The sequence below is a fragment of the Lagopus muta genome, chromosome 11 (assembly GCF_023343835.1).
Source record: "Lagopus muta isolate bLagMut1 chromosome 11, bLagMut1 primary, whole genome shotgun sequence".
Taxonomy (NCBI): domain Eukaryota; kingdom Metazoa; phylum Chordata; class Aves; order Galliformes; family Phasianidae; genus Lagopus; species Lagopus muta.
The window spans coordinates 5,983,206-6,009,023 of record NC_064443.1 but is presented as its reverse complement, the minus strand read 5'-3'; the positions used below and the strand labels follow the sequence as shown (position 1 = coordinate 6,009,023).

Here is a 25,818-nt window from a genome sequence, read left to right as displayed (position 1 = left end):
GTGTGGCACACACACTTGCTTATATCTGGGTCACAATTTTTTAGCAACAGAGTAAGAAAAAGATATTGATCAGCCCAGTAACTGGTTTATCTTTAATTTCTGAGGAGGCTCTGCCACTTTCTGCTCTCACAGAAACTTAAGACAACAGTTTGCTTAGCCCTGACCTGCCCCCATACCCTGTGCTGTGCTAACCAGCCACCCTGCTGGTGCTGGGTCAGACAGAACGACTCTAGCACTGGGAATAAAGGGCAGAAATGGAGCCTATTTGGCATTTGAGCAGCATTTGGTGTGCCAGACCACCACAGCATGGAACGGGATGAAATTCAGAGGCAAACTGAAAATGACCTCCCCATTCTTTTTGTGATCAGAGGCTAACCTGGGGAGGAGATTGTTCTCCGGAGAGTATGTTTTCAAGATGAGACTCTTGAGACTGTTTGTACTTATTTCTGCTCAAGGACTATTGAGTCAATGTGGCCATTTGGACTAAAAGCAGCGAGCCCCTCTCTTCCCCCCCGTGCCACTGATACCACTTCAGCAGCAGCTCTAAGGCTCACAGGATGTCGGTTTGCAGGTTTGCACTGCACTAACACCGACGGCACCGAACCAAGCAAAAAATAAAGGCGCAGAAAACATCTGCTTTACGCGCCAAGGGTGACATGCGTGGAGCACACGGATATTCCTTTACAGAAATGGAAGCGTGTTACACGGCTGCTCCGCGCCTCCCCGCCTCGCCCTACGCGCTGGCCGTGTGCCCACCGGAGCCGGGCGAACACCTCGGCACGTGCTCGCTGCAGGAGCGCTCTGTGCACAGCGCACCGCCGCTCGGTCCATCTCCGGCTGTCGCACACCTGTTTGCATCGCCCCCCAGCAACCCCCCCCACGCACAGCTGCCAGCGCCGCGTGTGCCGCTGCACGGCGCGGGATGCCTGTCCCGGCACGATAGCTGGGGCCGGGCTCACGTTTAGCCTCAACGCTGTACGTTCCTCGCTGATTTACGGAGATGATAGATAAATGCAAGCTGGAAGAACGCCGTTCTGCCTCTCTGAACTGCCCATTCCTTTTGCGGTGGCCTTCCCTCCCCCTCCACAGGGAAGACGTACCCTAAAGCCTTCTATTCATTTCCCATTAAGCCGATCCCATTCACGCACGCCGGGCTCAGGGCCGCTTCCCGGCTCGTGTCCCGCCGCCGGGCCCAGCCCCCGCCCAGCCGCCGGTGCCGTCCCGCAGGTGCCGTGGCCGCCGCACCGTGCCGCGCCCGCAAGGTGGCGCCGTAACAGAGAGAGCGGGCAGCGCCGCGCGCCCCGCCCCGCCCCGACCTGCCCGGCCGAGTCCTGCTGCGCCCCGCGCCCGGCTCGGACTGCTGCCCGCCGGCTGCCCACGGGATGGGGGCTCTGTGCGCGGTGGATGTAAAGGTGCTGTGAGACCAGATGGAGAGAAGGGGAAAGGAGAATAGAGGAGACGGAGCGAGGCGGGAGAGACGGCCGGGGGGCGTTGGAGGAGGTCGCCAAGAGCCCTCCGTGCCCTTTCTCTGGAGTAACCTTGTCTGCAGCCCTCCGCCCGCCGCCGTCCCCGCTTTTGGGGCGCCCCGGGACCGGCGCTCCGCGGAGGTGTCTGCGCGGCTTTCCAGCGCGGATCCCGGGCACGTTTTATTGCTTTTTGTTTTGTTTTGTTTTCAGAAAAACACTATCAGCAGAACAATTCCAGCACCACACCCCTGTTATCATTTAGGTAACCTCCCTGTTAGAAATATTTTAAGTGGATAATAAAATAGCCGCCACATCCGCGCAAATTCCCGCAACGAGGAGCGGCGATACTCCTCTCGGCCGCCCCGTGCGCGTCCCGTGGGGCCGGGGCATCCCGCGGACACGCGGCGCTCCCCGCTCGCCGGGGCTGTCCCTATCGCTGTCATCAGCAGAACCGACGGACGAAGTGGGAAAGGCGCTCCAGGTGCACGGACGGGGCGCGCGGTTGACGAAGGGCACCGTTCTCGCCCTCTGCGGGCGGAGGGCGGCCGCCGCCCGGTGCGGGGATGTCCGGGACTCGCCCCTCGCCTCTCCGCTTCGGCCGGGCAGCCGGGGGGGAGAGGAGCGGCGAGTTACGCGCGTGGAGGCAGAACGAGGGGAGGAGCGTGGGGCTGCCGCGAGAGCATAAAACCGGCCCGAGGTGCTGAGCGGCTCCCGAGCGGGCGGCCGCCGCGGGTCAGCAGAAGCTTCTGCCCCGTGCCGGCAGCAGCAGCGGGTGCGGTGCGGTGCGGGCCCGGCACGGCGGCCCCATGCCGCCCGGCGCCCCGCGGCCAGCAGGGCGCACCGCCGGGGCAGCCCACGGGGCGCCCCCCGGTGCCACCCCGCCGCGTCCCCGTCGCCTTCCCCCGGGCCGTGCCCTTCGGAGGAGCCGTGCCCTCCGCCCGAGGAGGATCGCTGTGAGCCTCCTGGCAAGCAGGTGATCTGTTTGCCATTTCTCGTTACCCTTCTTCCCACCTCCCCCGCCTTTCTTCCCCCTGGCTGGACAACTCCCTCCTTTGGAGAACACGCCCAAGTAGCTGAAGAAGAGAGAAAGGGAGGAAAAGAAAAAAAGAGAGAGACGGGGAGATACTTAACATTGAACCTGGGGGGAGAGCCCTGAGCCGCCGGCGCTCGGGAGGATCCCGCAGCCCCGTACATCGCCGGCAATAAAGCGCTGCGTGTGACAGGCATACAAATCCGGGAGCGAGGGAAAGGCGGCGAGAGGGGCAGAGCGGAGCCCCGCGGGGCCATGCTCGGCGGCCCCGGGCAGACCCCGGCAGGCAGCGGCGGGCGGCGCGGGGCGCGGCGGGGGCTGCCCCGGTCGGACGCGCTGCCGTGACCCGGCCCGGAGCGGGGAGCGAAGCCGGCCCAGCAGCGCCGCGGGCATCATTTCGCGGGCATCATTTCGTTGGGCTGAGACACGGCAAGCAAGGAATATGAACAGGAAAACAAGGCGCTGGATTTTCCACATCTTCCTGAGCCTGGGGATTGTGTATATCAAGATCGGGTAAGTAACTTTTTTTTTTTTTTTTTTCCGCCTTTTATAACAATTGCGCTCCCTCTCGCTCTCAGCCTAACCTGCCCAGACCTGTTACTATTTAACTCGGGAAGTCTCAAAAAACCCGGTGGCGGTGATCACGATGATTTTGTAAGAGATAGTTAGAACCCCCGCGCCTCCGAGCGACCCTCGCGGCGCAGCTCGCACGGGGCGAAGCGACAGCCGGGCACCGAGCGGAGCAGGTGGGACCCGGAGGGGCCCGGTTCCTTCCGTGCCCGGCGCGGGGTGCCCCGGCCGCCCCCGACCCGCCGCTACCTGCGCTCGGGGCGGTCCCGCTCCCACGCACGGAACGCCGCACGCTCGGGGCAGCAGCCGGTCGCGGCGCTGCCCTCCAGGTGCGCCCGGCCGCGGGGCAGGGAGCGTGGGCTCTTCCCCTCCCTCTGAATGTTCGACTGGAGGGTTAGAACCCTCCCAGCCCGATGCCGTACGTGGCCCGGGCACGCAACGCTGTTGCATGCGCTTGAATTTACGAATGAGGAAGTTGGGTCCCGCTTTGGCAAGAGCCCACGCTCTCCTTATCTCCGCTTTAGCCGGGGAGAGAGCGAGGGAGAGGGAAGCAGCGGTGGGAAAGACGGGGGCTTTCCGGGGGCACCTGCCGGCGCCGGACTCCGCGACACCGCGCCGCGTCTGCCTCCGGGAAGAGCCTCCCCGCAGCCACCTCGGTCTTTTGTCGTTGCAGGGGTTTTTCCTCTGTGGTGGCCCTGGGAGCCAGCATCATCTGCAACAAGATCCCGGGTCTCGCCCCCCGGCAGCGGGCGATCTGCCAGAGCAGGCCCGACGCTATTATCGTCATTGGGGAAGGGTCCCAGATGGGCATCAACGAGTGCCAGTTCCAGTTTCGCAACGGGCGCTGGAACTGCTCTGCCCTGGGAGAGAGGACCGTCTTCGGGAAGGAGCTGAAAGTGGGTACGTTGCCTCTCTATGAGCTGTTGGCCGGCCCCATCCATGTGGCACTGAGAGGGCACACGCTGGGGGCACGGGCATGGCTGTGGGAGTTGGGAGAAGGCAGCCTGCACGCGTCGCTTGTGTCTGTGTACCTGAGCATGTGAAAAAGGTGCTTGGTTCTGGTTAAAGGCAGAGGTCTGAGACTGAATGCTGAGTGGAGTTAGAATTGCACTGCTGGGGTGCAGAGCCCTCAGTGGCGACTCTGGCCCGAGATTTCTAACTGTTAGGACAGAGCTCCAGCAATCAGTCTCATCATAAGAGATTTTTACTGTGTGAAATAGTGACTCTATAGTGACTCCCACCAGGAATAAGCGGGTATGCTGCACTTTGATGTCAAGGCATTTGCAACAGGACTGTTCCTATCAATGGTTAGAAGATCCCATTTCCATCTTTTGCAGTTGTTACAACAGTACAAAATAGATTAGAATTCTTAACTAAAATAGCATTGGTAATGATAAACAGGAGTATCTGAGAAAACAGAGCTGAGACTAAAACTCTCACGGCCCTATACTGCAGAACACAGGACAGGGTAGAGCAGCTTACTCAATATTTGTTGATTCCTCAGCACTTAAAGCACAAAGAGAGAGGAAAAGTATTTTCCAAATACAGGTATAGTCATTTTCAGGGCCACAGCTGAAAGTCGATCACTCACAGTATGCCGTTCCACGTCCAGAAGGTGAAGCTGGGATCTGTGGTTTCCAGCCTTGAGGTCTCTCTGCCTCCTCCCCATCTGGAAGGTAGATACAAAAACCACAGAGCCAGTCAAGCAGCGCTTTGCCTGATGGATAACACGGATGTTCTGTGAGAACCCCAAAGAGTTCTACAACAGCTGTGGCTTTTGGCATACAGGGAAACCCTCCAGACTGGACTGCCTTCCAGGCGCCATTCCTTCATATATGGACAAATGGCAGGATCTGGCCCTAGAACCCCATTCTTGGCATTCTTACAAAGAGACAGTATTGCCACTCTGCTTGGGAAAGCCCAAGAATGCTTGGCATTAACTGAACGCTATTTTATCACGTGTGCACATTGATAGGCATATTTTCCAATACCTTGAGGTACTTAAGGAAGGAACACAAAGAGAAAAAAAAAACAAAACTAAATTTTAAAGTCCAGTGTGAGCTACAGGTCTTTCAACACCTGTGATAATCAAACACAGTGACTCAAGTAGGGTACGTGAAAACCACACTGCCCAACATTGTGAAACATCTGAAAATGGACCATTTATTCAGATTAGCTCATGCTTTCTGTTCCTTGAGCTGAGCTGTTCCTGTCAGTGATCCATGCAAGTATTTGCCACTTATGTCGGTGAAGAGTCCATTTGGATGGCTGACAGGTTTGGGTTCATTTAGTCTAAGAGTAACATTTCCTTAAGCAGAAAATGTGAGAAGGGTTTCTTCTCTAGCAAATCATAAAAGTGCGGAGTTATTGTGGTCTGTTGCATAAACAGGCACTCAGTTCTTCCACCCCTCCCAAAACTGAATTATTTAGCTAGTGGGTTATATTTAGGTCCTTTTAAAGAAAGTCAATATTGAAGGAAGTAGACTTTGATCTGTCTTTGAGGTGATAACTCTTAATATGTTCTATCTATCCATTACGATGCTAAGATGGATAGGGCAGATTCATCGCTGGTTTCAGAATGGAGTCAAGTGTTGAACATCATCCAAATTATAAAACTCATTTAAGGAATAAGCAAAACTTCAAATTTAAACAGCTTATGCATTTACTTTTAAAAATAACGTTCAATAAAAGTCACAAAGGGTTTGAGATCTGCAATGGTGAATCTTACATACATGCATGGTGCTTCAAATCCTAGGGCCCTCTAACTCCATGAAATACATGAACTGCTCAGGTTGTCTCCTTGTTCCTCTGCTCCTTATCTGTTGGCATATGTAGAGCCCTACAATATCTGACACAAATCAACTTTCTACGGCTATAAGGAAAAAGTATCCACTCCCTAGATTTTTCTCTCTTAAGATCTCTGTGGGGATGTGCTCTGGGCTACCGGTCACAGAAATGGAGGCTAACATCTGATTCTGGTTAAGAAGGGCAACCCCTATGTGCCACAAAGCCAAATGCCCCCACGTGGGAGATGAGGCCCTTGTGCCTTACCCTAAACAAGAGATAAAGACGTGCAACGTGGAGAGCCACGTACGCTATGGGACATACTTGAAGCTACAAGAACAAGCCAGGTCACGTTTAATGCAAATATATTGCATCCTTCTCTTCTTAAAAAAAAATTAATAATAATTTTATAAGTTTGATTAGTAGCAGCAGCTCTTGCTTCTCAGCCCTTTGACACAGTGTGTGTTACAAAATACCACTCAAATAGCAACTAAAGCATTAGCACCTTCTGTAGCATTCAGAGGCTGGCGGTGTTTCCCGGCCGGCTGCGTCCTTGCAGCAGTTACCTTGGAGGTGCACGGGTACCTTTGTCTTGTTGCTGGCGATGGAATTGGGGCACATGACCTCATCCCACTTGCTCTTCTGGACGGCTGCGCTGGGACGAGAGCAGCACTGATGCACTCTCTCTAAGATTAGGCTATGACTTCAGAATGACAGTGATGTGGCTCTCCTTGCCGCTGCGCTGCTGAGCGCGTGCAGGAAGCAAATTCTAATATCAATTTGGGAGGATGTGCTTAAGTAACTCTTATGCTAATAGGATTTGTGTGTGCGTTATTCCATGCAAATAAGTTACCTTGGATACTGCATATTCCTGTGAACTATTTCCCAGCCTATGATTCTGATGGCACACCGAGCCACATCTCTTCAAAAACGGATTTCATTACTTTCACCTTTACTGGGTGATCTAGTTGAATGCTATGCAAACGTACCCAGATGGTTCAAGTTCCCTCTGTCACGCTACAGGGTGATTCAAGAGGCCTGATTTCTTCCAGTGGCTCTGCCCCATGGGCTGAGGGACCTCAGCACTCCTCCTCTCCTATCTGTTTCTCTTTTCCCATTTTTAAAATGGCAACAGGGATTCTAGCCTTGGGGAAACCCTTTGAAGTCTGCAGAAAGAAAGCATCAAACAACATTTTCCTTTTCTTCTCTGTAGCATACGTGTCTGTGTATTTTAACAAATTTACATTTAATCTGTCTTCCAGTGATGAATTAGATGTAGAGTTACAGTTAGTTAGTCGTCACTTCAATTAATCCATACTTCATACAGAGCGTCTCCACTCATTATAGCCTGCTTCCAACCAGTACACAGTCTATACACTCTGTTTCTTGTGTCATTTTATCTGGTTTGTCCTTCAAAAGAGAGATTCTTCCCTACTGACACACCATGGATATCTTATCACGACAGCTGGTGGCAATACTGCCAATAACATGAAGAGAAAGAGCAGTAAAAGTGACATCAGTTTACTCCAGACTTGGTCCAGTTACAACAGGAAATTGTAAAACTGCAATCAAGGTTAACACAAGGAATTTTTCTAGACAATTCTGTAGAAATCTTATTAATAATGTAAAGTCACAAAGAGAATTTTTAAATAACCACGGAGATGATGCAATGTTTCAATTATGGAGACACTTGAAACCAAGTACATTTGTGACAGCGGTCAGCACTTCTGTTCCCAAAGACAGCCACAGTCAAAACCCAAGATTTTAAAGCAGGATAGACAAGAAAACTCCCAACTACCCCTGCCCAGATAAAATATGCTTCAAATCCAGAGTACGTGAGCAACCAGATGCCTTTGACAGAATCTGCCATCAGCTTTGGGCTCAGACGGATCTCAGGAAGATCAGGTGCTATGCCGAGGGCTGCCCATCCTGCAGCGTGCTGCCAAGTGCTCAGCAGGAGCTTCACTGTTTGTGGCAGTGATGCACCAGGGTACAAGCAGGGAGTAACTATCTCAATAATTCCTTCAGGATGGCTGTACTTTTCATGGCATGTAGAGGGAAAAAAGTCAAAGCTATGTCCTCTGGTCATAATGGAACATCGCTGTCACTATTCAGTGAGACTCATGAAAATTTTCCAATACAAACTGTTTGACTGCATCTCTGCAAAGTGACAGAATAAAGTGAGAACTCATGTCAGTGCAGATCTACAAGAAGAAAGGTGGCACAGCCCTGTGGAAGCTGTCATGAGCCCTGCATGGGAGAGGCTGAAAGGAGGCATCCAAGGGATGAAGATACAGTGGTGGTCCCTGAAGAATCTTACAGCAAATGTGGTTTCAACCAGTTATTCATCCTGGACTTGGTATAGTCCATTGATTCTTTGGTTTCTTTTGCATTGGAAAGCTTTTCAGTATAACCCCCTGATACCTCTATCCATCTGACATTGCTCATGTCAGTAAGGCTGACATGAAAGAAAATGAAAGAAGGCTCCACATGAACAAACTGGCTTTAAAACTCTGGACCAGCTCAGCACCAGCCTGCAATATGGGCAATGCCTTGGCTCAAGGGTCAGTGCAGACATGTCCAGATGTGCACATCAGTGCTGGAGAGGCTGTTAACATTTCCTGATGCAGTCTACTTTTAGCAACCATCCCACAATCCAAACTTCAATGAGCTTGCTCAGCAGCTGCTAGTTAGGAAGCATCTCCTTTGCTAGTGTGCAAAAAGAACAAGTTTGTGTTCATTCTCCTTTATGGTCTGGTCTGGTTAAAACCTAATTTTGTTATTGTTATAAATGGAGAAACTTTTGAAAAGATCCAAGCACAGGTGTGTTCAAAAAGTGGTTCCATCCTCAGTCATTGTGTAGAGCTTCTTGATTTTAAGTACTGGTACAGTCTCTTGTGTCAGGTTTTAGACTCTCTGACTCTTTAAGTTACAAAATAAGACTCCTAGGGGACAACCACAGGTAAATCAACATGAAAATTCTTGCTGTTTTCATATTGCACAGATTCCCTACGCAAGCCTGTGGGACACCAGGTAGTGCTGCTGCACTATCCAAAGAGGTCAATATTTGAAGAGAGTTTGATAAATTCGGAACCAGTGGCTAACCCAGAGATACACAGAAGCTCTGAGAGATACAGAAAGTAAATATTGTGATTAACAGGAACCTTTTTACCTAATCAAGTAGGACCAGGATTTGCATTTTTGTGCAAAGTTTCCAACCCCTGAAACCAGTTTCTAATGTCAGTATCTTGCACGTGAACAGTTATTTGCAGGCAAAACAAAGGCCAGGCTGAAATATGGCCTAAGCATCCAAACCCCAGCATGCTGCTCTACGCCAAAAAGTCAATCTTTCTAAGCAGGGACTGTCACGGTAAGATAAAACATTGCCCCAAGGTCACTGTAGTTGGAATTCCCATCAGAAGGTTTTCATACCTGCCTTCAGACGTGTCTTGTGAGTACATGTTTCAGAGAAAGAAAAAGATTACATTTCCTTAGGAAGGCAGAAGACTCTGCTCCTGCAGGGTCAGTACCTGGGCTTTTCTGAAAGGGCGTCGTGGTGTGGAGGGATCAAAGCTGTCTGAAAAGGGGAAACTGCTGTTTGAACCCCAAGATCCTGGCTGTGATTGTGGTAATGCAGGTACCATGAGCAGTAACTTTATGAGCTTAAAGCTCATATTTTAAAAAATAGATACTATATCTGGGCTGCCTTCGCTCTACGAATCACCCCATTGGAGACCCAAACTTCAGCCTGTGAAAGTGGGCAGCAACTATCCCCTCAAAGACTGAAATGTCTTTTAGTGCAACTCTAGTTATTTAAAGTACAGGCACTAATCTTTTCAGAGAACGTTCTGCCAATTTATAGGGATCTGTCACTTTTCTTTCAAGATAGTATTTTAAGGGCGCCAAACTGCTCAAAACTTCGAGCCATTAAGAAAAGGAGGAAGAAAAAAAAAAAAGAAGGGGATTTTTCAGTGATTTTAAACTACTATTTGCTCACAAATGTTGGGTTAACGAAAGATGTGAAAAAAACCAACCAAATCTCCAAGACCATACATCGTCTATCAAGAAAGGAGGAGGCACACCCCAAAGCAGGCAGAGGATGAGTTCTGCTCTTAGTTTTTACTCATTATGAATTATGACCTTCATATAGAGAGGTGAAGTAATGTTAGCTATGGCACATAATTGGCAAGGTACGTTGTATTTTCCATCTTTATATTTTCACAATCATATTTCAGCTCATGTCACTGCAGATAACTCCCTCTTTGACCCTTTGGCTTTAAATAGCAGAAAATACATCCCATGTTTTCCAGTGAGATAAATAGAAATTTGTCTTTTTTATTTCACAGCTCAGTCAGTTTATGACCAGGGCCAAGCTGTTTAGCAACACACAGAAGAGGTACCCAATGGATGAGCACTTGCTGTCTTCCTGCAAGTCAAGCCTGTCCCACGTCTTGCAGGCTTAGGCCCTGTTTCCCATGCACCACCAAGTTATTTTGCCTCTTTTTGAAAACAGCTTCTCATTTTTAATCCTCATGAATGAAGCCCTTTAATAAGAAGATTGAAGATTAAATATAAAAACATTAAGCTAGCTGAATTAATACCAGAACGCAGACTTCTCTTTGAACCAATACACAGGTTCTTGCTGATCAGCCGAACGTACAAACATGAGAGCAAAGATGTGACTTGTGTGCGTTGCAGGATTGATACTCCAAGGTATGCATGAGTTGTATATAATTACGCTCAGTGATAGGAAAGTTACCTGTGCTGGTAATGTCTACATTTTCACTTATTTGTGATTCCCTTCTTGCTTTCCCTTCTGGTACCTGATTGGTGGTGATGGTGGCCTGGGCAGGTCTCGGTTAAGGAGCTTGATGTTGTCCCATACTACCTAGTGAGGGGTATAAAGACAAGACTCCAGTGCTTTGGAGGGTGGTTTGCACTGTGGATTGGAGTTGCAGAAGCACTGGAAGTCATGGATGCCATGCTACCACCAACAGAGCTGCTGCAACCCACTGTTCAGTGGAGCAGAGGGGATATATTTGCAGTGGGCACAACATGTACATTGTGTATTCCAGAAAAGACTGAAAGAGCAGGGTGATATTTGTGTTTGACACATGAAGAACAGCCTCTGTGCTTGCCCAGCACTGCAGCACTCATTCAGACTGCTCTGGATGAGGAATGGAGCCAGGCAGATGTCAGCACCCAGTTTGTGCCAGCCAAGTGCTGACGGGTGGCAGTGGTGTCTCAGGCACAGGGTGCCTGTCTCTGTCCCAGCCAGCCCCAGCTGAGCCCCAGCATCACTTCCAATAGTGCCACACTTACGCCTGGCAGTGCTGCCATGGTTGGAAAGCTCTGAGGGATCACCAGCCTTCGGAGGGATGAGACAGCTTCTGAAAGTCTGCCAGACCCCTCTTTGAAGTTTCTCACATCTGAGCTCAGCTTGAGTGTGTGCTTAGCCATTGCTCATTCTAGGCAGTAGGAAAGTGGAGCAATCTGGAAGCAGGAAGGATGGCTTGCTCACAGGTGGCTCTGTGGTTGCCCTCTTTTCCCCTTGCTTTCTGTAGTTTTTCAGCAATTTCTGCAGGGCTGACAGCAAAGGTGGGGGAAAGATCCCCAACCAACCTCTGGCAGCTCGGGTTGTGCTGATCCTCCATAAACACTCTTTAAATAGATCTGGTGTCTGGGAACATGATTTGTCTCCCACTAAAATCATTTGATCTGTTTGTTACATGCATTTAAAAATTACTATTTTTTTATTTTTAAATCATAGAGTTAAAAATAAGTTGATGTTTAAGGATGAATTTAGTGGGAATTGACTGCAAGATGAATTAATTCCTGGGCCTCCACCGAGTGGTGCTAGCTCATGGGTCAGGCAGTTGTTGAGGAGACAGTTGTAGCTGTTCATGCCAACGAGTAACATTTTGTTTAAACTATCTCCAAAAGGTCTTTCCTGATCTCACTGCTGAAAACATACTGTATACTTTTCCAGCTCCTGTATGACCTTTCTATCAAGTTAGAGAAGGCAATGACTGTGCATTAGGGTTTTCCTGCACCCTTTCAGTTTCATAAAAGAGAGAAATCCTTGATGTTGCTGTCAGCCCACTGACTAGGGTCTGTTTTTACTGGGGAAGAACTGTTTTGCTTGTTCTGGTCATTGGCCAATGTGGGCTGAACGTCTCACAGCGCGTGGTGCTCCGCTGTCAGTTCTTTTCCCTTTACTCTTTCCTTATCCTGTATTTTACTCCCATCCCCAGCAACAACCTGGCAGAAGCACACATTTTCACCTTATCTCCTGCTTCGCTAGCTTTCTTCATCCTCCTGAAACAGGAGTGCTCTACCTTCTATTCAGTATTTTGGATGCGACAGTCACCATTATCTACAGTTAAAATATATACAAGAGAATCTGAGAATCTCAGTGTTGTGTTGATATCAAAGCTAACAGTATGATCTTGAATTTTTAACTGAATTTTAAGATGAAATTTAAGGCACAGATGCACAGGCTTTATTTTTTCAGGTTTAGGCTGAACAAATAAAGAAGAAAGAAAAAAAAGAAGGGTCCAATTATTTCCCCAAAGTTATGGCTTCCACAAATTGTATTGGGTCACTTCCAAAACTGGTTCATCTTTGGGAGTCCAGAATGGATGAGGTTGTGCCTTCCAACCTCTGCACGTGCTGAGATCAGGCTGGAGCAGGACCTCCCTTGTCAGCGTCTGCAGGGTAACAGAGCTGCCTGCAAGAAGCCTGTTAAAGCAGTGCTTCCAACTGAGATCCTTTGCTGAAATTAGAAGTCCAGTGCTAGTATTTATAATCTAAAATTGGCAGGAAAACATATGTTCTCATGCTGATCCCACTTGGTAGCAAAAATCATGTTATGCTAAAGCAGCATCACAGAAGAGGTTCAGAGTGGACTATGCCTACACCTATCCTGTTTGCTGACTTCTGGGAGCTAGACAGGCTTGAAGGCAAATTTCAACGCAGAACCGTTTTCTGATGCTGTCTCACTCTTGCAGTCCCATGAAATGGAACCTGGTGTAGTGCATTGCCTCTTTGAGTAGGGCCTTCTGAGCAGAGAAATTGCAACTACTTGTACCCTCCCTGTTTACCAGTGCATTTTTCATTATGCTCTACTTGAAAAAGTGAGGATGTCGCTATGGATAAAGGTGGAACAGGATGAGAAAGATGCCACAGCTTCTGTCTGTGTTTGTGGCTGCACAGGGACACTCAGAGCACTGCTCACGTACACTTAAAGCCAAGGGTTTCTGTTCCATGTTCAGATGTTCATAAAACACCACTAACTCTAGAAAGCCTCACCTGCCAATTCTGCAGTTACAATTCAACGTTTTATGATTTACTTTGAGGAATCCTTTCATGGTCTCTAATTCTGACTACAAGTTCCATAATAAACACAGTCATATTTCTAGGTTGATTTTAAGAAAAATTGGATATGGTTGATGTAGCATTTTCACTCCCCAGTTCCACCTGTTTTCTTTTTTTATTTGCTTCTTGAGCTCCAGCATTTCCCTCCCTTTTTGCTAAGGAGAGTTCAGTTTGACTACTTCTAATTCCATTTGGAAATGCACATACAAGTTGCCTGAATAATACATTGTCTCCTACTGCCTTAAGGAGAACTACCATTTCAGACTGAACATCCACAGAAATCAATACTTACAAGAGCAGAGACCTGCTTATGCGTGCAGATTTGCAGCACTCTAATAATAGCCATCTGATGTTTGCACTGCAGGAACTTGCCTGTCTCTTCTGACTCATGTCCCCATGCTGTGCCATGCACTTACAGCACTGTTGTCATTTCAGGTAGCAGAGAAGCAGCGTTCACTTATGCCATCATTGCTGCTGGAGTAGCCCACGCCATCACGGCTGCCTGCACACAGGGAAACCTGAGTGACTGTGGCTGTGACAAAGAGAAACAGGGACAGTACCACAAGGAGGAAGGATGGAAATGGGGCGGCTGCTCTGCCGACATCAGATACGGAATAGGATTCGCCAAAGTGTTTGTGGATGCCCGGGAGATTAAGCAGAACGCGCGGACACTGATGAACCTGCACAACAACGAGGCTGGGCGCAAGGTAGGTCCTCCTGCACCCCTGAAAGGCCCGGCCATGTCCTGCACCACGCCATGTGCTGCAGTGTGCTCCAGAGCCCGGCTCACGTGCAGTGGGCAGGGGACACGGCATAGTAGGGCCGTCTGTCTGCCAACCATTTGTCTGAATGTTGCTCTTTGCAGTTGTAAAAAGAAAAAGCAAACAGACATTTTAACTGGAAAGTCAAATGGTTCTTACGCTAAAAAGCTCGCCTGCTACTGTGTGGGTGAATGGGATTCCCGTCAGGTTCAGACATGAACTTCTCACTCATTTAAAAAGGGATCATTTTCAACCCAATTGCTTAAACCTTGCTCTTTGTGTGAGGACTACCTCTAAAAGAGAAAAACACTTGAGCACAACGGCCACAGCCTCACTGTCACACACATGCAGTTACTGTTTTGCACTGCATTCCGCCCCTTTCCCATGCTTTGGGAGGGGGTTGCTGCCAGCAGCTCTCAGAGCAGCAGCACTGGGGAAGGCGAGAACCCAGCAGCCCCACACACACGTGCCCTGCCTGCTCTGGGAGCTGCCTGCCCTGGCCTGGCTGCCTTTGCCTCTTGCTGCGTGCACCCATCCAGCCCTGGCCCTGCACAGGAGTGACCATCTCGTTAATCCCATCTTCCACAGCTTCCTGCTTTCCTAGCTCTGTTTTACTTTCTCTGCTGCTTGCAGTTCTGTGCATTAATCCTCATTTTAACATTATCTTAGTGTGACTTAGAAGCAAATGGGAGAAGGAAGTTAGGAACAGCGATTCATTTGTGGATACTATTTTTGTTGTGGTAATTACCTGTAGGCTCTGAAACATCTCCACTTAGGTACATATGCTGGAGCGAAGCAGATGGTATTGAAGACAAGCCATTTCCAACCCAAGCAGAAGCTGAACCTTTCCTTTTTTATGTAGTACGACTGTAGTAGTTTTATAGGTCAGATTATGTCCTCTGTCCCTGGAAGTTTTAAGAAACATGTACATGTGGCACTGAGGGATGTGGTTTAGTGGGCATGGTGGTGATGGTTGATGGTTGGACTGGATGTTCATACTGGTCTTCTCCAACCTTAATGATTCTGTTTCTTAGACTGCCCAGTATCCCAAATGCTGGGGTCTTGCTCTCTAGTGCAAACATGATACTTCAAAGCATCAGCAGCTGACCATTAATATTGATGAATCAAATGACTGGAGGTTCAGTGACTATATTACCTGGCTTCTGGTGGAATAAAGATGTATATGGAAGAGCCTAGTGGAACATCGAGACCTAAACTGCTCTGCCATACAGGCACAAATCCACAGAAATCAGAACTAGCAGAGCTTCAGTTCAGTGGGAGAGCTACTCTCCTGAAAGGGCTGCTTTTATTCAGTAGGAGACTGCAGTAAAACATTTGCCAGTAATGACACACCATGATTCAAAATACAAATGGAATGAGCTGCTGTCTTTGAAGATTATTTCAGATGTAAAGCCCAAAGATATAGCAAAAAAAAAAAAAGTTGGTTTCATTACTTCATTGTATTTTTGGCTCAGTTGTCACCTAGGCATGGAATCAGGGCAAAGGAGGATCTGGTCAGTGCAAAGGCAAAGCATCCAGCAGCCTCCCCAGAAGACAGGAACTCCTTGCTTCTCACCTAGGTGTGCACAGTTCGCTTTCCTAAAAGTATATGCCTGGAAGATTCAGCTCTGCACATTGTTATCTGGGAGAACAGTGGCTGTGCTATCTCTGGCGATCTGCCATTTCTCCAGCAGGCTCAGGAACTGTTCTGATCTAGAGATATTTCTACGCTTCTTCCTGCATCCCTTACAGAGCAAAATTACTGATCTTTGTTCGAACAAATCTCTGTTGGAAATCTTCAGGGAAAAGAAAGAGTAACATGGCTGAGAAGAGGCATGTTACTCCACCAACCTGTGGAAAATGAACAAATGATGTTTTTGCTAGAGAGATTCCTTTCAGGCTTTTCACTTATGTGAGAGATCACAGTATTTACAGACAATTGGCAGAGAGAGGCCATTACAGATATTTGGCAAGCTGGGTCTCACAACCTAACCCTTTCACAACAAAGACCGTCTTGTTTTGAGGTGGAACTCTCTCTTTTGGAGCAATACGGATCTTATCAGCCTCTACACAGTCTATTCTCGGTGGCTTTCCTCTGGGCTATAAATTCTTGTCTAGTTTTACTTGCCCATGGCGAGGTTTTTGATGGTATTTATGCACCTAGGAGACAGACTGGCACCTACTGGGCTTCCAAAAATAAACTGGGTGTTCAGTTCTCATTGATTTGTTATCTTCACCTATAGGCACTGCTACTGTATCCAAAGTCAGCCTCTTCTACATTTTTGCTCTTGCAGTGTGAAACTGCACTGTGTGCTGTGCCTCACTCTGCTGGGTGCTCATGACCAACCTGTGAATCAAATATCCCAAGTTGGAAGAGTCATGTAAGAATCACTGAGTCCAACTCCTGTCTCTACACAGGGCTACCCAAAAATCAGACCATATGACTGAGGGCTCTGTCCAGACACTTCTTGAACTCCATGAAGCTCAATGCTGTGACCACTTCCACTAGATGCAGGTGACTCAGGATGTGCTCTGGTGAATCCAACATGTGTAATAAAATGGTTGTCTTCTTGAGTGTCACCAAGTGATTCACGTGCCCCACCTCAGCAAGCAGGAGACAACAGACATTGAACTTCAGCAGGCATAACTGCTGGGCTTGCCAGGTAGGCACAGGTAGGGCTGCATGGTGCAAACTCACAGAGAGCTACCAGGAGAGGTGATCCAGTCTCTTTGAAGACCTCCATTCAAGACTTTCCACCTTACGGTCTTGCTTTACCAAGGCTGATGTCTCGCTGGTGCCGCTGGTTCCTACAGAATGAACACCCATGCTTCCTCCCTCTGTTGCAGGGTGAAGCAATTAACAGTTTTCCATACTATTAGAAACCAGACAGGGCTCTGACTCTCCATTTCTCTTGTCTCTCCCCAAATCAGCTGGCCTCTGCTGTGTAGCACATCCGCAGGGCTCCAAACTTCCTCATCCACTCAGAGGGTAAGGGGCAGAGTTCAAACCAGGGGTTGCATACACCCTACAGAACTGGCCCCAAGTATCTCAAGAAGCCTTGCTTCCTTTGTCAAATCCATTGGAGAGCAGCTATTTCTGACCTCCAGAATCAGAGTCCAGGGTGTCTTTCCTCTTTGAATTAGTATTTCCTGAAATGCTGATTCACTGCAGGAAGAAGTAAGCAGGACAGGGAGAACAAGAGGAGAATTCATAACCGCTGGGTCAGAAAAAAGAGATAAAGCCTTGAATTAATTTAAAGGCATAATCCTGATTTGCCCTGTAAACTTCCATATGAGGGGTCATAATTGCAAGACTGAATTGTCTGTTAGCAAATTTGTCTTTTCAAGTACAAACATAATTGAATTACTCTAAGTAACACAATAATGTATGTCTGAGGGATGTTTATGCTCCAGGAAATAAAAATGTTATTCTCCCAGTTATTCTGCTAAAATAGCAAAGCAGGTGCTGAAATGTTCTACGTACTTTGGCCGTATCATTTTCATTTCAACAGCATGACATGGTACATGACCAGATTGCTCCCTCCTCTCTTTTTCTCTGTGACATTGAAATTCCACAAATGGCATCTTGCATCAGCGTTACATCATGTTAAGTATAATGCAATATTATGAGTCACTGTTATAAATCACGGCCACAGGCTACATTAGAAGGCTTTTGCAATTCAAGAGCACATCAAGGTGGATTTTTATTCAGTGTTTGTCACTGGAGGCATACATAGGTGTGCTAACTTTGCAACTCATCTCCATCCTCTGAATCAGTAGCATCTCAGCTTTCTCTTTCAGCTCCAGAGCATATAGGAGTGCCAAACATGCCTAATAGTGTTACTGTACATACAAAGCAAAGCTACCAGAAACCAGGAGGTATTTCTAAAGTGGATCATGCAATGATCATAACAAAAGGAAGTGTTTAGTATTGTATTCTTTAGGGAAGGCTGTAATAAAGCTGAGGTGAAACATGAGCATTTGGAAAACATGGAGTTGGGGAGTTTTTCCGAGCTATTCTGTAAAGCTCACAGTTATGACACTCAGCCCTTTGCTAGCATCTCTGGCCGCAGGAGGCTGCAGCCACTGAACTTTGCTGAATCTCTTCCAGTTCTCACACAATGTGACCTCACCACACCACTGCCAGGATTCAGTTGTCCTGTAGAGGAGGTGGTTTCTTCTGCTTCATTCAAATATATTTTCCTTTAACTAACCTGCTACAAGAAGTAATGCTAATTCTTGCAGATGAAACTTTTAAAAGGTAATAAGCACTAGCTCATTGTCAGAAAAGAGACTAATAAAATAGGCTACCAAACAATTTAGCCTTTATAATTTTCACGATGTTCTGGAGATTTAATAGCTCTGCCTGACCTTGGCCTTGATGTGCACGCACAGGCTCTGGTCCTGTCTGTGATGGGCCAGGGGCAGGCAGCGAGGGATGGCAGCCTGCAGCCTTGGGCTGTACCTGGGAATGGCTCCAGCCTCCTGATGCTCAGTGCCTGCTGAGTGCAGTGTTAGCAGGGCACTGTCGCTCATCCAGGAGGACAGCGGACCCACGGTGAAGCCAATAATTACTTTCCACATGTACACAGCAGCTGATTTTGGCCTCAAACAATCTCTGCACGTAGCACAGCTGGCTAGTAGTAACCAAACCATGTATTTCTGTATTCAACTGCCTCACAACTCCATCAGAAAGAACATGTCTAATGGCACACACACACCGGAATAAAACTTGCTTGTGTCTGGAGCTGCTGAAAATTACCATAGACTCCAGAGAGTCTAGGAGACCAGCTTGGAGCAGAACAGCACTGGGTGAGGCTGCCCTGATAGTCCTGGCACCAGCAATCAAGTGATATTATAGCATCAGCAACACAGCCTGTTTCTTGACGCCCAGAACTCAACGGTGCCCTTGCAATTGCACTTACTATTTTCCAGTTGTTTTTCACTTTCTTTTTTGGCATGGCTACACAAAAGTTCCTGACTTTTGCATTCAGAAGCTTCTGGGTTTTAGAATTAGGGATGCTCTTTAAATACAGAAATGATTAATGACTTTCCTCTTTATTGTTGGATCCTATCTACTGCTGAAACAATCACAGCTGTGGTACATGCCTGATTTAGAGGGGCTGAAAGTTGGAAAGTGTTGTTCAGCAATAACTTTCCTTGCCTTGTTACCAAGTTCCGATTCAGCAGAGTGTAACATGCCCAGGACTGGCTGCAATGCACACTCAAATGCTTGCTCCTTTACATCCAGCTCCCCTAACAGCTTCCTCCCTCACCTGCCCCACAGCCTGGCACCACAGCTCAGCAAAATCAGGAAAGTAGAGTTAAAGTTAAGTAGAGCAAAATCCTTCCCGACAATTTCTTCACCATACAGTTGCTGTGGGGAGCAGGATTTCCAGCAAGGCCAACCCCAATGCACTGAATGGGAAAACTCTCATTAATATTGGTGGGAGCACAGGACAAAGATGAATGGTTCCAACAGTCCCATCCCCATTGAGTGCTTGCAGTTCACAAGAAGACACTGCTGGGCAACCTCCTAGGTGTGAAAAACCCAATACACAGCTGTGCACTCTCACAGTATTGTGGTTGTATTCGAAAGGATCAAAGTTCTATTTTATAACTTCCCAAATTTTTTTTTAAATAATAGTCTTAAAACAAGACCAAACTTGACAGACAAGCTCTGCATCTTCTCAACAACGCAGAGGGAAGATAAAGGGAACGTTAATGTTAGGCTAAATTATGAGAGGGAATTGGACTACACAAAAACTGTAATCCACAAGAATGAATTTTCATTCCACTTGTCCTCCACTTCCAGCTAATCAGAAATTGTGATACATAGTCCTCCTTGTATTTTGGCTTTTAACTCCCTCTTATATCTCATGTGGTTGAAAGCTGAATTCCTGATTTACGCTGAAGATTAGGGAATGATGAATGCTATCACTTGCCTGCAGTCGCAATTTTAGAGGATTCTGGCATTATGAGCAAAACATGCATTTCATGTATGTGCTTACTAGAGCTGACAATCTGCCATGCTGCCGACAAAGATAGCTGGGTCTGAGGGCCAGGGTCTGTTAATAAATAACAAAGATCTCAAATTCCAGATTTAGTATCACCCACCTTCTATAACTGAAATAATCAGATGCTTGCTTGAACAATTAATTTGCTCAGCAAAGCCACTGGGTGAGTTTCACATTTTTTGACTTCTCTAACTTAATTCAATCCTTCTGTCTGGACAGTTACCAACACTTCCCACAGTGTGTACACCTGTCATTCAGAACCCAGACGGGAACGTAATAGAAAATATAGCAAAATTAGTTGCAGTATAGGTTATTCAGGTCACTCTGAAAGACTCGCACAGATTTCAGCACCTTTGATTGAGACTTTAAACTAAGATTACTGATTTGAAATAAACATAGTTGTCACAAAGCATGAGAACCTCAAAGCAAATTTCTTGCTGTGTTTGGATATCAATACCGTAAGCCTTATGCTGACCATGTACTAAAAATCACAAGACAGAGGGAACAGCATCTATCAACCTTAACTCTGACCATGCTTAGATTTAAGCCAAAGTTGTTGAAAAAATGCCAGAAATACAGAAGGAGCAGAGCTGGGTTGCTTCCGTGTTCACCAGGTGACATTTGTCACACTTCACACTGATATACTTGCACGAAGCTAAACACTCCTGTTTGCATACTTGAGGCATTAAAAAACAACTGAAGAACTTACTGGCCAAGTCAGCAAGAAACTGGGGGCCAGACTAGGCTGTTAACTAGGAACAGTCTTAGTACACAAGCAGGCACTGCTTCTACTATGCAGGGTTTGCACTGAATGATGTTGGAGATCTTACATAGTGCAATCTCATTGTTCTAACAAAGTACAGCCATTCAGTATGCAACCCCATGCTTGTGTTGTTGAATTTCTGCAAACCGTTTTGGGTCAAGAGGGACAGAAACTGCGATCTTCTGCATTTATAACCCAGTTCTCTGAAAGTACCTTCAGAAACATTCCCAAGAGCCTTGACACGATGACTCAGCAATGTGAACTCATGGTTGGGCTAAGCAGAGACATTTGGAACAATGCATTGCAGAGGTTTTGGTAAAGGTGGAAGTTAAACCAAGGTTTGGTCCAAGTGCTATATTAGACAGTTGGTGACAGAAAACTCTGAAATTACAAAGCCCTGAAAGACTCACACAAAGCAATAATTGCTAGAATTTGCTGTACAAATGAAATAGACTTCTGCTTTAATGGAATTTCCAGGTATTTTGAAGTAAACAATTAAATGATCGATTCAGTGAAGAACAGCCTTTTAGTTCAAGGACACAAACAAGGCCTGTTTGGTACTGGAAAAGTGTAGCACGAATCTATTAAAGGATGAGGGTTTCAGGTAATTGCAGAGAGGATGCTTTGCTCTGCATTGCCAATTAGTGCCAAAAGGCACTGGTATTCATTTGTGTTAGGACCGGTTATTGAAATGACCCCAAGCCTTCTGGTACTTAAAAGTGAGCGGTACCACATAGCCTGCATTTGGTCCCCTGAGACAGACGGAATGAAAGCATCAGAAATCACAAACTAAATAAAATCTAAGCCAGTGTTTACTGCTAGTTGCTGTGGCAATAGGCTGTCTTTGTAGTGTCAGCTGGTGGCCTGCTAGGGACATAGCATAAGCATATTAGGTCTTATAAGAAACGAAAGACTACGTGCAGTTATGAGTACAACTATGTGTGCTCTTACAGGACTATTCACACATGAGATTTTAATTGAGTCATAACATACTGTTATCTTTGGGTGTATAAGTCCTGCAGTCGTAAAACAATTATCTGTTGACATGGCACAATAGTTAATGCATAAATAAAGAATTTCAATAAGGAGTCAAGAATATTTGTCCAAAAGGCTTGGATTAAGACCTTGGTTAAAAAAAGAAAAGATCAAGAAAACATAAACTGTGAAGCAGTGGAGACATCTTCCTGCATAAGCTTGTCCTATGAGCCATGGCAGACTCTGCAGATTGCCCCCGGGGTGTAACAGTGAGAGCATGCACACTGCCACCTGGAGCTTTTGCAGGATCTTTCTCCTCCCTGTGATCTTTTATTTTTGTGGAAGTTGCTTCACGCTATCCTTTTCGTATTTGGTTGAAAATACTACAAATGTTCAACTGTTTCCAGTGGAGTATAAGTAGACAGAAAAGCAGAAGTGAGACAGGCATCAAATAAATGCGCAAGCTCCATTTTTTTAGGAAATTGGTCTGAGAAGTTTGTATTGCTACTATTGGGGGAAGGTTAGGCTAAATGGTGTAATCTTCTAACTTTTTCTGGAACATAATGGATCCAAATAACTCTACTAAAGAACACCACAGCATTAAGATATTTTTTTAAATTCTGTATAATGGAGTTACACTTCATATGAAGGTGCCCCACAAAGGGATATTTATAAAATTAATATCTGATTAATACACTGAATGCGTAACCGATGTCCATGGTTTCTGTTATAGAATGGGTAAAGCTGGTGTTTACAAGCTGTTACAAGCATTCTATGATCTTATGATCTAAAGACGCACAGCAACTGGTTAACACTCTGTTATCAGTGTTGATGTCAAAGCTCAATTAATAGAAAATAAGTGGCTTACTAAGGGGAACAATTAATGGTATTGCTGGATGTTGGTTTTTAAGTCATCAATAAATAATACACAGCTAGTCAGATCCACTGGCAAAGAGCAAAAGCTATGACTGGTATGGAGGATGAGCTGACTGAGGGTAATAATGTGCTTCAACATATTGCTCTTTAAAAGTGAATTTCTGTTAACATGTGATTACTCACTTGTTAACTAAAAGCTTCAGCTATTGCTAAAATATCTGTTAGAATGAAAAAGAGAAAAATCTAGTATGCAAGACAGAAAGCCAGAGAGGTTTACTTAGACTGCACCGGGAATTGTAAATAAAATTAGGAAATTCCACGTTCTTCTGCATTGGAGGAAATTTTAATTGACAACAGGCCAGAAGATCCACGTTAAAATTCTTGGCCTGGACACGGGCGTGCTAATCTTGGCAGCTGCTAAGCTACAGAGATAGGCTCTGCTGGTAGGATCTTATCTCTGATAAGTGGGAGCTATTTGAAAACATGGAAGCATGGATCTATTGTCCCAACTGCAACTGGAGGGGGAAAACTCTTAGGTATATAATTTGGAAGTCTTCCTTGTGGAAGAGTTATTCCCACCATAATTATGATATCCCAGAATATCGTAATTAACAGTATATTATTTTATGATGTAAATATTTTGACTCAAAGTGATTTCTCCCTGTGAACCAAACATGAAGATAACTGGTGCTTCTTTCTGGGCTGAAGGAGTTCTTTAAGAAGTTAAGCTAGTTTTTGCAAAGGAAATACTGAGACATTAGCGTAGAAGTACTTTGAGATCACCTGGAAAGCTTGATGGAAAGGTAAATCATCCACTATTTACCAAATATACTGGCTTAGAGAACTGATACTAATTTATTTTTAATCATGAGAAATACTCCATGCATAGTATTGTTTGCTGTGTACCTAACAGTTAACTCTCATGGTCTGGAATCTAACTAAAAAGCCTATAATTGTGTATGGCCATTGGTTAAAAATATGTGGAAGCAATATGAAGTGATATTATTTTGCAACTAGCGCTCTCGCCAGTATCTGGCTTTATTAGTTTAGCACAAGAGGTGTTTTCTGATGAGTTGTCTGGAACAAGTAAGGCTGTTCGGTTTCTATCACACTTTGGAAACTTTTCTCTTGACAGCTAAAGCATTTGTCAAAATGCTCTACCTGGGTGCTCCCAATTCTTTATTATTCAGTGCCAGCAGCACTTCATCTGAGCGCTTTGCTACCAGTGGGGAGAGTTAAATGGAAGATGAAGTTTAGTGGGAATGAGTCAACCCTGCACCATCCCTCACTCTGCGTACATTAGCTGTGACAAGGATGGATTTGAGTTGTGTCATTTCCTGTTTTCCCTACCTTTTTTTCTTCCTCTTCTTTTACCTCAGCAGTGAAGTATTACTCAGGCTGTGTGAGATAGCCCAAAGCAATGGCATTGACATCCCTGACTAGCAGAGCAAGGCTGTAACAAAACCCAAGTAACCCCTAAGTCTTTAACCTGTTGTGTTCTCAACTTGAGGAACATAAATTTTGCTTCATCTTATCTAGGAGTACTTCCAATTACTTCTGAATTGGCATCCTAACGCATAAACTGTAGACAAATTTTATTTCTTGTTATTTTTTAAGGCACACCACCCTAAATCTCAATGCATTGCCATTTAGAAGCACGGAGTACAAGTGAAGATCACCATCCCAAGATCAAAGCTAAGACCAGATTCACTGGACACAGGATGTTAGAATGATTATATTAACTTTGAAGAGGTCTATGTCTGCAGACATTACTTGGTCAAGATTTAGCTGACTTCATTAGTCTCTGATCCATACAATGAGCTCATAGAATGAAGCAAGATTAGGGAAAGTGGCATTTTCAATGATGGACATTCATCATCTTTCAAATACATAATACAGTACTACACAGATCACAGGCCTGTTTCAGAAGTATTTTGGAGTGATTTTTAATGTGTCACCAGAATGTAAGGAAAGTACATATAATATACTCAGGGACATGCTTTAGTGGTGGTTGTTAGAGTTAGGGTAGTATGGTCAGGTTGCGGTTGGACTTGATGATCTTGAAGGTCTTTTCTAACCTGAGGGTTTCTGTGATTCTGTATAAGAAGAAATGCTACGTTGTCCAAATCCAGAAAAATTGCTGTGTCATTTTCTTTGTAAATCATCGTAGTGTCAGTGAACGTCATGTTGTTTCTCCATTTTCAAAACACCTTCATCATCAACTTTTATTCCCTTTTGGCATGAACAGCCTGTCCAGTATGTTTCTGCAGAGGAAGATACATACTATAGAAAACTTAGGTAGTGATAAGAAGGTGAACTAGATAATATAACCAACAACTCTATCCATAATTCTGTAGCACCATCATCCCATTTTCCAGTCTACTTTAGCTTCATTATACAGGTAAACCAGACAAGAAGAGTATTTGACAAGCTGTAATCCATCATACCCACAGTGTCAGTTTTGCATCCTAGACAATGCTTCCCTTAATCTCACAACCTTGTTTCAGTCTGGGGTTAGGAATTCATACTTTCACTTATACAAATAGCAAGTATAAATTCACATAGAATCATAGAATCTTTTAAGTTGGAAGGGGACCTTTAAAGATCATCTGGTCCAGCTTCCCTGCAATGAACAGAGACAGCTACAGCTCCATCAAGTGCCCTGAGCCCGTGCAGCCTGACCTTGAGTGACTCCAGGGACAGGGCATCCACCACCACTCTGGGCAGCCTGTGCCAGTGCCTCACTGCCCTTACTGTAGAAAACTTCTTCCTTATAGCCAATCTAAATCCCCCTTCTTTTAGTTTGAAACCCCCCTTTTTAGTTTGAAACCATTTCCCTTTGTCCTATGCAATGAACCCCACTAAAGAGTCTGTTCGCTTCCTTCTTACATCCCCTTTAGTTACTGAAGGGCTGCTCTCAGGTCTCCCTGGATCCTCCTCTTCTCCAGGCTGAACAGCCCCAGTTATTGAATGGCTCTAAGAAAATTCAACTTCCAATAATTGTAGGTAAAAGCACATTAAAAGAAACCTTTTTTTTTTCCTTCCAGAACTATTTTTTCCAAACTCCTTTTTATGACTGATTTTTAAACTTCCAACACGATGACACTTACTTGGCACTACATTGATCCAGTCTAATCTTAGGTGATAATGGGTCTCCCAAGAGTTATTTTTTTAACTAGCAAGTAGTTTATCAAACACA

The 25,818-nt window shown here is 45.9% G+C and overlaps 1 protein-coding gene across 1 annotated transcript in view; it reads left to right on the top strand.

Moving 5' to 3' along the window:
* The first annotated feature begins 2,803 nt into the window (after window positions 1-2,803).
* The window catches only part of WNT7A (Wnt family member 7A), a 32,016-nt gene continuing 9,001 nt past the window's right edge, over window positions 2,804-25,818 (top strand). The window contains exons 1-3 of the mRNA XM_048957636.1: window positions 2,804-3,009; window positions 3,740-3,966; window positions 13,663-13,934. Coding sequence (XP_048813593.1) covers window positions 2,939-3,009; window positions 3,740-3,966; window positions 13,663-13,934 — 570 coding nt within the window. The 5' untranslated portion in view covers window positions 2,804-2,938. The remainder of the gene's footprint in view (window positions 3,010-3,739; window positions 3,967-13,662; window positions 13,935-25,818) is intronic.